The sequence below is a fragment of the Fusarium oxysporum genome, chromosome VII, assembly GCF_013085055.1.
Source record: "Fusarium oxysporum Fo47 chromosome VII, complete sequence".
Lineage (NCBI taxonomy): Eukaryota > Fungi > Ascomycota > Sordariomycetes > Hypocreales > Nectriaceae > Fusarium > Fusarium oxysporum.
The window spans coordinates 3,935,666-3,948,176 of record NC_072846.1 but is presented as its reverse complement, the minus strand read 5'-3'; the positions used below and the strand labels follow the sequence as shown (position 1 = coordinate 3,948,176).

At 53.4% G+C, this 12,511-nt stretch overlaps 3 protein-coding genes across 3 annotated transcripts; 2 read left to right on the top strand and 1 right to left on the bottom strand.

Annotated features, from left to right (window-relative positions):
• Nucleotides 1-1,386: 1,386 nt before the first annotated feature.
• Nucleotides 1,387-2,654, top strand: FOBCDRAFT_138656 (Lactonase, 7-bladed beta-propeller-domain-containing protein; the record flags this gene model as incomplete). Its single annotated transcript, XM_054706280.2, has 2 exons — nucleotides 1,387-1,748; nucleotides 1,811-2,654. 2 exons carry the CDS (start codon nucleotides 1,387-1,389, stop codon nucleotides 2,652-2,654), a joined length of 1,206 nt encoding a protein of 401 aa, XP_054562255.2.
• A 5,869-nt stretch (nucleotides 2,655-8,523) lies between these two features.
• On the bottom strand, nucleotides 8,524-9,990 carry FOBCDRAFT_107013 (uncharacterized protein; the record flags this gene model as incomplete). The annotated part of the gene is made up of 4 exons (XM_059607709.1): nucleotides 8,524-8,883; nucleotides 8,915-8,997; nucleotides 9,099-9,362; nucleotides 9,849-9,990. Coding segments are annotated over 4 exons (849 nt in total), but the record flags the coding sequence as incomplete, so codon positions are not given.
• A 973-nt stretch (nucleotides 9,991-10,963) lies between these two features.
• On the top strand, nucleotides 10,964-12,488 carry FOBCDRAFT_186837 (uncharacterized protein; the record flags this gene model as incomplete). Its single annotated transcript, XM_054706278.1, has 2 exons — nucleotides 10,964-11,430; nucleotides 11,516-12,488. The coding sequence occupies 2 exons, from the start codon at nucleotides 10,964-10,966 to the stop codon at nucleotides 12,486-12,488; spliced, it is 1,440 nt and encodes a 479-aa protein (XP_054562253.1).
• Between the last annotated feature and the right edge of the window lie 23 nt (nucleotides 12,489-12,511).

Sequence of the window (12,511 nt, the reverse complement as noted above, 5' to 3'; positions counted from 1 at the left end):
GGAGACACTGCTGGAGGGAAGCTCTGCGAGGATCAACTGTATTGATGTCCTATGGGACGTGCTTCACCGACAACTACTGTAGGGCGAGCTACGAGTAGAGAGGTGCCTCTTGGGGGTAATGAGTACAGAAAACGCTCGAGTACGTATACGGCTCCGATCCAAGAGGCCTTGCAGATGATCCGAGCGAGAATCAGCACGGCAGCGATTGTAGATAGTTTAGCTCAGCACGTCCTGTGCTCCGTTAGGAGACTTTTTGGGGCCTACGGCCCCCCGGACGAAAAATATACATACATACATACATACAATTCTACCCCCTGGTCAAAAATCAAGTCTACCCCATGTAAAGTGTGGCGAAATAAATCAATTCTACGTAGAATTGATTTTGGTATGGAGCACTAGGTTGGAATGCCTTCTCTCTCAGTATAATAAGGTTAATAAGTTCCTTTTCCTGTACAGGAGTCAGAGAGAGGAACTTTTCATATGCTAATTGTGTCGGTTGAGCGCCGTTGATCCTATCCCTTAAAGTCGTGCGCGGAATGGTCTCCAACTTAGCTGCAGCGCGAACGCTCGCTGCAGAAGCATCAGAAATTGCTCCAAAAATTCTTGTTTCACGATCAGGTACATTTAACTGCATATTGAAAATTTGAAATTAATTGAAAAAGAATTGCGACCGTGAGAACGCGCGCCATAGATCTTGTTTGTTGGTGTTGAGACTATCACCAATTGGGCGGGGTGGTGGTGAGATACGTTAGGATGAACATGGTACACATAAGGGAATCCTATAGCATTATTGGAGTCAAAGTGGTACGGACAAGGAACACTACAAGTCCGTATCCGCAGGATGTCAAATGATGGAGTAAAATGATTGGCTTAAAACCTGCCGACCTCTCTCTAAAACAGGGAGACCGGTATAAGAAATCCCAAGTACCCAATACAGTCACTAGCATGAGATTGGATCAGTCGCAGTAGCGCCTGAATCAGGTGTCGTACTGTTGCTGACCTTCTGTATATCCGTCGGTATTAACATAAAGTCCGTAGGATTATTAACACAGTCTATTATAAGCTGTAATACCTTAACAGATTTGTCCAACCAGGAAGCTCAAAAACGCAAGCCCCTAGTATATACGCCATACAACTGTGCATCCGTCGGACCTAGGGCTTGGCGACTGGTACGGGGAATGTTGGGTCGGACGCTATTGAATGTCTCGTGTACTTCGCGACAATAAGCAAATATTAGCAATCAATCAAAGGGAGTTACAAAAACTTAAGGCATCGTTTCGCACTCATCATCTCCAGCCAATCTCAATCAAAATCAAAACTCTACCTGGAAAACAATCATTCTAAATACTTAAAAACAACATGTTTCCACTCACAGTCTCTATCATGATGCTCTTTACCTATCTCACATTGGCAAACGCGCGTATTCATACTCTTCGCGTCGCGCATCAAGAACGCGGCATACTTACATTGAGTTTTGATCCCTCCGCACCTGGGAATAGAAGTATTCAGCTACTTGGTACTACTAGAGCCGGGTATCAGCCCGGATGGTTACATAACAGGGGGAAATATCTGTACTCGGTTTCGAGAACACATTTCCCCGACAAGTCATCTACTAGTGGCGGCATCTTCGCATTCAAGAAGCTACCCAATGGTCGTCTTGAGCTATCTGATGTAGTAGCATCCCACGGCGATGGCGGAGTCTACCTCGACATCTCAATAGATGGTAAAACTCTATCTTCAGCCAATATGTAAGCCACGAACCATTACATTTACATTAAACATTTACATTTCTGACATGTCCTGACCTCAGTGACGGCTCCACAGTCTCCATACTTCCACTGACTTCTGCTGGCCACTTTGGTGATGTTACTCACGTGTTTCATTACAACCTCACACAACCTGGCCCTGGAGCTGGAGATTCACAGAAGATTTCCAACCCACACGCGGCCGTCTTCAGTCCGTCCGGCAATATCATGAGTGTTCCTGACCGGGGCGCGGATCGTGTTTACATATATCAGGTGCACGGCACGAAGCGTGTCGAGCAGATTAGGACCATGACATTGTTACCTGGAACTGGCCCGCGCCACGTTCTCTTCTCTAAAGTCAACCAAGAGAAAACTCTGATGTTCCTGGTTTCGGAGTTGGATAACACCATCAATGTGTTCTCGTTTGAACACGGCAGCGTTGGTCATGGTGGCAAGCACCCTGACTTAAACGAAACCTTGCGTATAACGCTTCTGCAAAGGGCATCTACTCTCGATGATTCAAGCAAGCGTACAAAGCCCACGAATGTCAACTTGGCTTCCGAGCTTGCTCTGTCGCATGACAGGCGCTTCTTGTATGTATCCAATCGTAACACGGAGTCAGTTGACGAGGTAGACACGATTGCCATATACTCTTTAGATGCACACGCCAATAAACCACTGCAATTCTTGGGCCTCAACAGCACTTACGGCAAAATACCTAGGCATTTCTCTCTATCATCTGATTCTCACAACCAATTCGTTGCGGTCGCAAACCAAGTCACCAACGATTTGTTTATCTTCAAAAGAAACCTCAAGACAGGTTTTCTAGATCGTGTTGCTGGAAACTACAGTCTCGGAAAGCTAGATTTGACAACAAAAACCGGCCCGATGGCTGTTATATGGGACTGAACCAGGGGTGTAATTGAAACATACAGGGCTCATCTAGTTCTTGGAAGTCCTGGCTACAAAACCCTATCTACATGTCAACCCCTACATTGTTTTTGCTTTCAGTAGAAGACCTAAGAACTTTAATTGGTTCTCTGATTCAATACATAGTTAGGGTTAGGGTTACAGTCGCCGGCAGATGAAGGGACTACTGTTGCAGTCGAAGCTAGGTGGGGAGGGGTTAGTAGGGACAACGATGAACAGGTAAATGGAAATTCGCTCGGGTTGGATACCTTAGATCACCACCTTAGATTAGCCACTAGATCAACTATATATATAGTATTATTATTATAATCATCATATTAAAAACAATGCTGCATAACGTTAAGCTTCACCAGACTGCAATGTAGTTCAGAGTGGAGTAGACCCTTTGCCCCTCTATTCCCTGGGGCGTAATGCCTTGAGGAACGAAAGGCCCTTATGCCCCACCCGCCGCTCAGGGTCGGAATGCTCGCTTTCCATTGGTCAAAACTAACACCGCTGGGAACTAATTAAAACGCCGCGTGCCAGCTTCGCCCCGCGACCTTTAAAACTTTGAACAGCCTTTGTGATTGGTGGTTTTGCGTCCGTCTAGCTCTTCCTTGGTGCGTGCCTGTTCGACTCGTCTGGCTCTGGCTCGAACGCGTGACGAGGAGAGGAGACCGTTTGTGTCTTCCAGAAGGGCCCTCCCGCTTTTCCTATCCTATAACGCTTCCTGTAACGCTTCCCCGCCCTCTCCCCTCTCCCATTTCGTCTCGACAACGTCGCCGAACGCAGGCCCCCTAGCCTTAGGAATCGTCGTCCAACCAGCGCATGGCCTCCCGAATGGTCCTATTGCTCAGTTGCTCCAGTCTCGCCTGCGCGGCAGTCATCTCCGGGGGGACGCAGTTGCCCACCAAGTCTCTCTCCCGTATCTTAGACACGAGCATAATGCCATCCAGCGACGAGCATCGCGACAGCTGCACGTACAGGCTGTACGGGTCGCACTGCGAGGGGACGATGCGTCCGTCGACATTCGTCGTCCTCGTCCCGCGCAACTCCAGTGCTACGCGCTCGAGCGTCCTGCCCTGCACCTTGTAGTCTGTGCACGCAAAAGCCGCCGCGCACGGCAAACCCTTCCGGCTGACGTCGTTGCGCTGCCACGGCCTCTTTCGCTGGCATTGGATTCTCACGCTCATGGGCGTCAAGAGAACCGTGCCGGACGGCATCCCGACGAAGTGGATATCCTTTGTTGTCTCTGACTCTAGGATTATCCCCGCTGGCGGCCCGAAGTGGACCATCATATCGGCCGAGATCCGATGGCCCGGGTGGGTCTCGTCGAGGATGACCTCCAGAGCAGTGTAGCTGGCACCGTTGACCAACTTCAGCCCTTGGTGGGTATTGTGGTTCACCACGACAGGAATCCCCGGCACGAACATGAAGATGGCTGGTACCGGTATCGCGCTATCGTCGCCCTGGTTTAGCATCATGATGGCTTCTTCCTCCGTCGGCAGGCCATCCTTCCATTTGTGCTCGGAGATGAAGATTCGCATTATTGACCGCTGCAGGATCTGGAACGCCAAGGTTGCCTCCATATTTAGGTTCCACCGGTTCCTATTCAGTGGTGTCACCACGGTGATGCCCGTCTCCCATGGGATCCGCCTATCCTCCCGGTAGCACCTTGAGTTGAGCAGTTCTAAATCCGTGCGATCCTGCACACCCAGTCGGATCCGCTTCAGCAGTCTCTGCAAAACCGGATCTCCTGCCGCACGCACTTGTTCATCCAGCATGACAACCGTCGTGAACTTCTTCCACAGCGCGTGCGCCTTGTCATGCTGGTGCCGTTGCTCGGCCTTGAACGAGTTGTCTTCGTCCCATGAGACGACCATACTGGGAAGAAGGATCGACCTTTCCTGTACAGGACGAAACTGATGGAAGTCTCCGCAGAAGAGAACGATGGGTATGCCCCCAAAATCCTGCTGCGATCCGCGCAGCCTGCAGAGCTGCTCATTCACGGCGTACAGCGTCCGAGCTCCGAGCATGCTCACCTCATCGATGACCAACATTGCCTTGTCCTGCCAGTCCATTCGCGACTGTCCATGGACGAATCGCTCCGCCTGTTTCGGCAATCGCACGCCGTCGAGATCTTTGGCCAAGTTCGCGCCCACCGCTTGGTCCTTGGAGAACCCGCAGGCTGAGTGGATTGTGATGCCGTTGATCCGCGCTGCGGCAGTCCCTGACGTCGCCGTGATCAACAGGCGGTTCGAAATGCCCTTTGATGCAAAGAGCTCGACTAGCGCCTCAATGACTCTCGACTTGCCGGTTCCGCCCTCTCCGCCGACGAACTGGCAGAGCTGACTGATATCACTTTTCTCCCTTTTCTCCCCACCATGGATCAGGTCGAGTTGGCGGCATAATATAAGGAAAGCGATCGCCTGCCTCTTAGTCAGTGTAAACCGCGCTACCAGAGCCTTTCCCGCCTCGAGGAAAGACGTCGATGCACCAAAGTGGACTTCCATGCTCGGACTTGCATGGACTGCCGTCCCTTCCAAATCCGCCGCCGTCATTTGGATATCCTCCTCTCCAAAACCGGTGAGCAAACTCTGCACCACTGCGCTGCGATCGGTCCCGTGGGCCGCGACGGTACTTTGTATACCCTGGATCATTTTCTCCTTCTCTCTGGACGCACAGATCTGCTGCGACTTGATGGCCTTGACCTGGCCCTGTGGTGGTACTACGACCCCGGAAAATCGGTTCCCTCGTATGCTTACCCGTCTTTCCCCCGGTTCGGGTGTTATGGTGGCCTGGAGCTCAACAGTCGAGCATAATGCTGATTGCTGAAAGTGACAAAGCTGCTGCATCATTCCCATGAGCTCTGGCGAGCCCGCCGTGATCTGGGCCGCACCAACTGCACCCCTCACAACATCAATCAGACGAGTTGCATTTCCGACGCTGTCAGACTGGTACGCCGATGTGGCTTCTTCACTCGCCTCGCCTGCTCTGTCCTGGTGGGCATGTGTGGCCGTGAGTTCACCGTCGCCAGATGACGCTGCCCATTGCCGGGCGTCGCGTTTTGCGTCTTCAGCCGATCGTCGGAGCAGTTGCACATTATCAACGAGGCATGATATTCTAGGAGGCAGGGCCTCTCGTGCCCGCGCCCATATGCTGTTGATGTCGTCCGTTTCTCGGCACAGAAAAGACTCCCATGGCACAAATAGCGCAAGGTGCTGCACCGCTGCTCTTCCAGCACATGGAGGTTAGCCTCTTCAACACGACCTTTACACTCTGTCGGCGGCGGCAGACCCACCTTCGATAGCACGGCTCTTCGTCATCCTGATCGAAATCCTTGCTCAGGTAGCCATCAAGACAGACGCTGGCGTGCTTTCCCGGCCGCCTCAGCACCTGCAACCAGCCTCTTCCAGGACCCCACTCGTTCTCGAATGACACCTCTCCCCAAGCGGCAGGGATCTCATCTTTACTGACTCGCTTGAGTCTGACGAGCGAAACATAGTCATAGAGGCATAGGCTTCGCAAAACGTCTCCCCGGTGCTGGTATGCCTCAGCATAGCTAATCCTTTCACCTGCTTCTTCCACAACTATCGACTCGTCCACGGAATCGTTTGCAACCTCGGTCCCGCTCTCTTGCCGGAGGTGTCGCCATCGCCGGAAGACATGCCAGTAGAGCAGAGAGACGTTCAGGAACGTCCAGGCGTTGCTATTACTGAACTCGGTCGGGTATCCCACAAGATGTGCAACGACCTCGACCTGCGATAAAGAACGCTCCGTGAACACGCGGTTCGCCACCCTCATCAAGAACTGTCGCGTCCTATTCCCAGCACCGTCGTCACCCGCGGCATTGCTTCCACGATCCTCCCCACGATCCTCCGTTCCACCGGCCGCTGAGACGAGGGGCAGCAGTTCTGCTGCGGCAACCACGCGTTTCCACACCGGGTCCTCTACTTTGGTCGCATAGTTCGTGATGTAATAGACGAGGGCCATGGTCTTCCGCTGCGTCGCTATGAAGGAGATATCGTGATTATGGCGGAGCCCCACGGCGATGGCCTTGTTCCACCGATTTACCATGCTATGCCTCCTGCGGATATGCAACACGCCATCTGCCGTAAAAGCAGTCTTCTCGACTAGTCTCCACGGCGCCTGAAACCGACAAAGGCCACGCTTCTTTGCTCTTTTGTCCTTGCTCAAGGAATACTTGACACAAGTTGGGCTGTGAGTATGGATCTGTGTTGCGCCGGCACAAAAGTTGGCTTCCTCATCAAATGCAGCCGAAAACTGCTCCCTATTGCCCAGCAGGGACGAGATGTCCGATGTTACCGATCGCTCCGCTTGGACGGCGCAAAACGCTTCCTGGTCCAGGTCCTAGATTGCAATATTAGTTTGGCCTCGCTCGACTATTATATTGTCAGCAACTCATCTTGGGCCATACCTCGGAGAAGACACTATCTATGTATTGGATGATACGGTCACGGCACGTGGCTTGGTCCTCGCCCTCGGTATCGGGAACCATCGAGCTCAAATGCGAGTTCCCATGCAACCAAAGCAACCCGTGGATGTGAAGCGCTCCTCGTTCGTTGGTCTCCACGGCACCATAATAATGGCTGATGCGCCCAAATACCGACTCCCCTCCCACTTTTACATAATGCTCAAAGAATAACGTCATCTCTCGGTGGAAGAAGATGGCAGAGCTCATGGGGTCCGAGATGGCCAGCCGCACACGCTTGTACGACATGTCGAGGCTCGTCAAGAAAGCCTCGGCCGCATCAGGTTCACGGGTGCGGTATGCTGCAAGCCGCAGCTTCACCGGGTTCGTAATATCGTTCGGGTTGAGCGTGAACCAGATCGCCGGTACACCATAGCGGAGGATTAGCGACTGTATCTTCCGCCGCATACTCAAGCGGCTTTCCCTGGACATAGGCTGCCGGAAGCCGTACAGGGAGAGGCTTCTCAGAAGCTCCTTCACAGCCTCATCGGTCGTTTTGCCTGAGCTCTCCAAGCCGACCCTCGCCGCTGCTAACCTCTCTGCAGACAGCGACTGTATAATGCCCTCTGCCTTTCGGAAATTTTTTCTCGTCACGCTTAGCATGCTCACGCGCCGGTTCTTCGACCGCACGCTCATGTTGAACACAAGGAATGCAAATATGTGGTGCGTCGCAAACCGACCACCGTGGCGCCGCAACACTACATCGGCCCACGCTCGCAGACTCATGTTCCGGGATGAAATGAGGTCTTGGGCCGCCGTTTCTACCCCGTGCTTATCGGCATCTCCTTCCGCGCCTAGGATGGCTTCTTCGACCAGCCGTGGCCCTCCGACGCCGAACGGTAGCAGTGTAGGGAAGGTCTTCGCGAAGAACGAGGCATCGAATGAGTCGGCGAAATCATCCCCGCGAGAAACATGAATGTATGGTTCACAGGCGTCAACATGTCGTCGCCGCCTTTCCACCGATCCCAACTCTGTTCTCGGCCCCGTGTTGGCGTTACCGGCCGCATCTCCGTTCACGACGTTGCAGGCGAACAAGAGCTTCTCCACATCCGCTACATCCGGCGCTGCATCCAGAGCAAACATGCCCGACGAAGTGACTTCGTTGATCGGCTTCCCTAACTTCTCGGACTCGCTCTCGCCCTGATCGCGTCCTTCGTCTTCGTTCGGCCCCAGCAATTCTATCCCGCCATTCGGAATGTCTTGTCCTTGGTTGAGCGACGCCAAGATCTCCTCAATCTCCACCAAACCCTCCTCATCTATGCCGCGCTCCGTGGGGGGAACGACTTGTGCCGTTCGTGTCTTCTCCCATGCCGTTGGCTCGTTCCGCTCCATGCAATCATACACCGCCGACGGCACCCCATGCGGCGGCGCGCCCCAGCTCTCCATCTCAGCCACATCAATCTCGATCTCGGCGTAATGCGGATTGTTCTTCCTAAGCCACACAAGAGCCCTCTCAACGACTCGTCGCCTCACTGACAATAGGCCTGACAAGTCGCTTGGTGCTGGCTTCTCCGCACCCTGCCACGAGACATGGATCTCTTCCATGACTTGCACGAGCGGATGAGGAAGCACTTTCGTGGCCAGCTCCTGCACGTTATTCGGAAACACCGTAATGTGGCCCTTGATATGCTTCGGGTACTTTGCGGTCTGCTTCTGGCTGCTCGGGATGCTGTACCTAGTGACAAACCCATAACACCAATTCATCGCGATGAGCTTCTCCTCAACCGGCGTGAGGTCCTTGAGCTCATCGGGAAACATGTGTTCGCACCCAATACGTCTGTGAAGCTGAGCCGCGGGCGACAGGGCACCCCGCCTCAAACCACGTACACACTCCACACAGCCCGAGATCGCCTCACCTACGGGAAAGCATCTATGACATGAAAATGGCGAGCGAGAGCCCTTTTCGACGCAGCTCGACACCCATTCGTTCCATGTTATCTCTCTTAACTCACTTTTCGTGCGCTTACGGTAGCACAACGTGCAAGTCCATATTGGTAACGCGTTCGCATCGTGGAACGCTTTATAGAAGCCTTGCACGGTCGACACCTTTCTCTCGTGCGGTATTGGCGCACACCACGTCTGCTCGTTGGACAATCTTTCTTTTACAGCAAACTCTTCCTCTAAGAAGGTCAACACACTGGCGAGGTCTTCAGCTTGAAGATCTCGTCTTCTCTGTCCCCGCATTCCGGCTCGAATCTGTTTTCTCAGAGGCTGGTCTCCGCCAGGGTGACCGGTCCTCTTTCCCTGCCACCCGAGCTGCCTCGGATCCGTGGCATCGTCTCTCCGTGGCTGATCTGCTTCTTCACAAGCAGTCTGATGTGGTAGCCTTGGCGACGACCATCCGACTAAATGCGCATCTCCTGCTATACCCTCTTTCTCTCTAGGCTGGATAGGCCGTGTGGGGCGCTGGTGAACATCTTCAGTCCGAAGCATTATCCTGGTTACCGGTCTTCCCCCTCGGCGCTTTCGTTGAACAACCGCAGCCATACCATCTCCATCTTCATCTCCTCGTCGACTCTCCTTGGGCAAAACGTGCCGATGAAACAGCACAGGCTCGGCAACCGCCACCCGAGATGAACCACCCACCACCCTTGGCTGCAGACTCTGTCCGCTCAGCGAAGCGTCCGCTGACCCGGCCGCAGCATCATGTTGTACGCGGGTCAACACTGGATACTGTCCCGAACCTCCTGTATTGGAGGCACCGCTTGTGTCTGGTCTTCTCTTTGGCAGCCGACCGCCTCGCCGGCGCCTCTTGGGCAGTAACCGCGCAACGGCTTCCGCTTGCTCCCTTCGAGAGATCTCTTCGACGGATGACTGTTTGGGTTGGATAGGTCTAAACACGGGATTCGCTTTTGCCAGACTGTCATATCTCGACGGCGATCTTGGCTTATCGTCCCGCGTATTATAGTTCCCCTCGGTACCACCTCCTACCACAACAAGGCCCGCTCCTGCCGTGGCTACTTCGCCCTCTCCGCCCAACATGCGCACCTTACGGCCAGGATTCTCCACCATGCTGCTGCTGCTGCCTCAACGTCGGGAACTCCACGCTACTTCAATTGAACAATCCCGCTTGTTGACAACGCTGCTCCTTGGATACGGGCCACTTCCCACCGACGACTGCCCCCGTAGCCGCAGTCGTCGTTTCTACATCCTATTTTCCTGCAGTACCCAAATAGCCACTAGTAATCCTTTACAACCCCATTGCCCTGCCTCTATGCGTCCATTGTCCCAGTCTCGGCCCGTCCACGCAAGCATTTCGTCACTGCAACTTCGTCAAAAGCGGCCATTTCAATACTGTACTCTCCTCCGCGTCCCTCCGTGATTTTGGGGAGGATGGTCGCAGGAGCTGTGTGTTACCGTTTCGCGCAATACATAGCTCCTGTCAAGATCACGGAGCTCGGGAGCCATTACATCACTCACCGTCTCAACACGGAGCAGTCCCGTAAACAGATATCATCTACTATATATAACGGCCCCGTTGAGCTCGGGAGCCGTTGCGTCACTCACCGTCTCAACACGGGAACAGTCCGGTATCGAACGGATATCGTCTAGGATGTAGAACAGCCTAGTTTACTATCTATATATATATGTCCGTCTCAACACGGAGATAGTGCGGTATCGAACGGATATCCTTTAGGATATAGAACAGCCTGGTTTACCACTCTTTCTGGCGGAATCGAAGAGTCATTCCTTACCCGAATCACTGAGGGATCTTCTGCCCAGTCGTTAGTTAACCATATAGACGTGCCGCGCGACAGCTGCCGTTTAATCCCCCACTTATAGCCACATCAGTCATTCAATCTATGTGGAACATATCATGTCTTCCTCTTCGCCCGTCGCCCATGCTTCGCCCCACCTTCGAAAGCCGCTCGACACCCAAAGGGGAACTGGCGGCGATATGTCTATGATGTTCTTCGCCCAACCAGACTGCCCCTCTAGATTTGCTCACCAGGATCAGCATCGCATCAAGGGCCTCAATGCCGAAACGCTCGCCCGCATCTTCTTGCCTCCCCCCTCGTGGTTGTTGGCTGCGGAATATGCGCCCTTGCGGTCCGACGTTGACGGCTCGTCAACATCCATCTTCTTCAGTCTCAATCTCTCGATTTACAATCAACCTATTGTTGCCTCAGAATGGATCGAAGAGTGGTTCTTCATGAATGGCCGCGTCCACCCGTACGCACTTGCGTGGGAGGTTGAGCAGCATGACGGTTTAGAATCGGATGCAGACTGCACCCTTCTCTACACGATGCCTGCCCTCATCGTCCGTGATCAAGGCTATCAGCCGTAGGTCATAACGCACCCCCCCCCCCCCCAAAAAAAAAAAAACCATGCACATCCTCGAATGAACTCGTCTGATATATGCCCAAAGCGTGCTTCCCAGGCTCTTCGCCTCCATGGACAGCTTCCCCTGTGTCCCGCCCATCGTTTCCTTCGCTGGCCCTGTCACCGGCCCTGGTCACTCCTTGCTGCGACAGGACCTCCTCCCAGGTCTGGACGCCACCCAACTGAAGTGCTGCGGCTTCATCCAGCTTTCCACTTATCTTGGTCCTGGGAACCCCCACAAGCCTCCATTCAGAGGCTTCCACCCTTTCCAGGTCTTCGTCATCTTTCCCATTCACACGAATCCCTGGGCCATCCTGTGCAAGAAAATGACCGAGAGGCGAGATTCCCAGTTCCAGCCTAACGCCCAATTCACCTGCACAGGGAAAGTCGCTGGCCTGCTTGATCATCGCGTTATGGTCCATCCGCCAGGGTTCCAAAGAGACAATGTCTTTATTGTCGTTCCCGATTCCTGGACTTTTCTCGACAAGACCACCACCCCCACAACTCAACCGGTCTTGCCTCTCTCAGCGCCACCAAAACGACAAGCATCCTCAGCTACCTCTTCTTTCCAGGATATACGCGCTGCCTGCTATTCACTGGCTACACCTAGCCCTCTTCCACCAAGTCCTCCAACTTCATCCTCAGGCCAGCCCGATACACCACCGCTAAAGCGGCACTATCCTGACCATGCCCAGACGCCAACAAAGAGGCAGCGTGTGCTGCAGCCGGCCCCAGCCCTTTCCTCTACGCCTGACAGTTGCAGCACTGTCACTCAACCTTTCCCTGCCTCAGCCTCAACGTCTTCCTCTAGCGAGCCAAACACTACTAGGCAGGGTCCTGCCTCGGTGAACCTTTCGACGCCTGCCCTTGATTCAATCGTCGCTTCACCATCAGACTCGCCAAACCGGCCACATCGAAGCCGCCAACCTACCAAAAGAATTCTAGAAAAGGAATATAACAACATGAACAATAATCAGCTGCAATACTCTCAGGTGGAAAATAAACCAAAACCAAATTAGCCTATTACCTAGCTATAAAATGG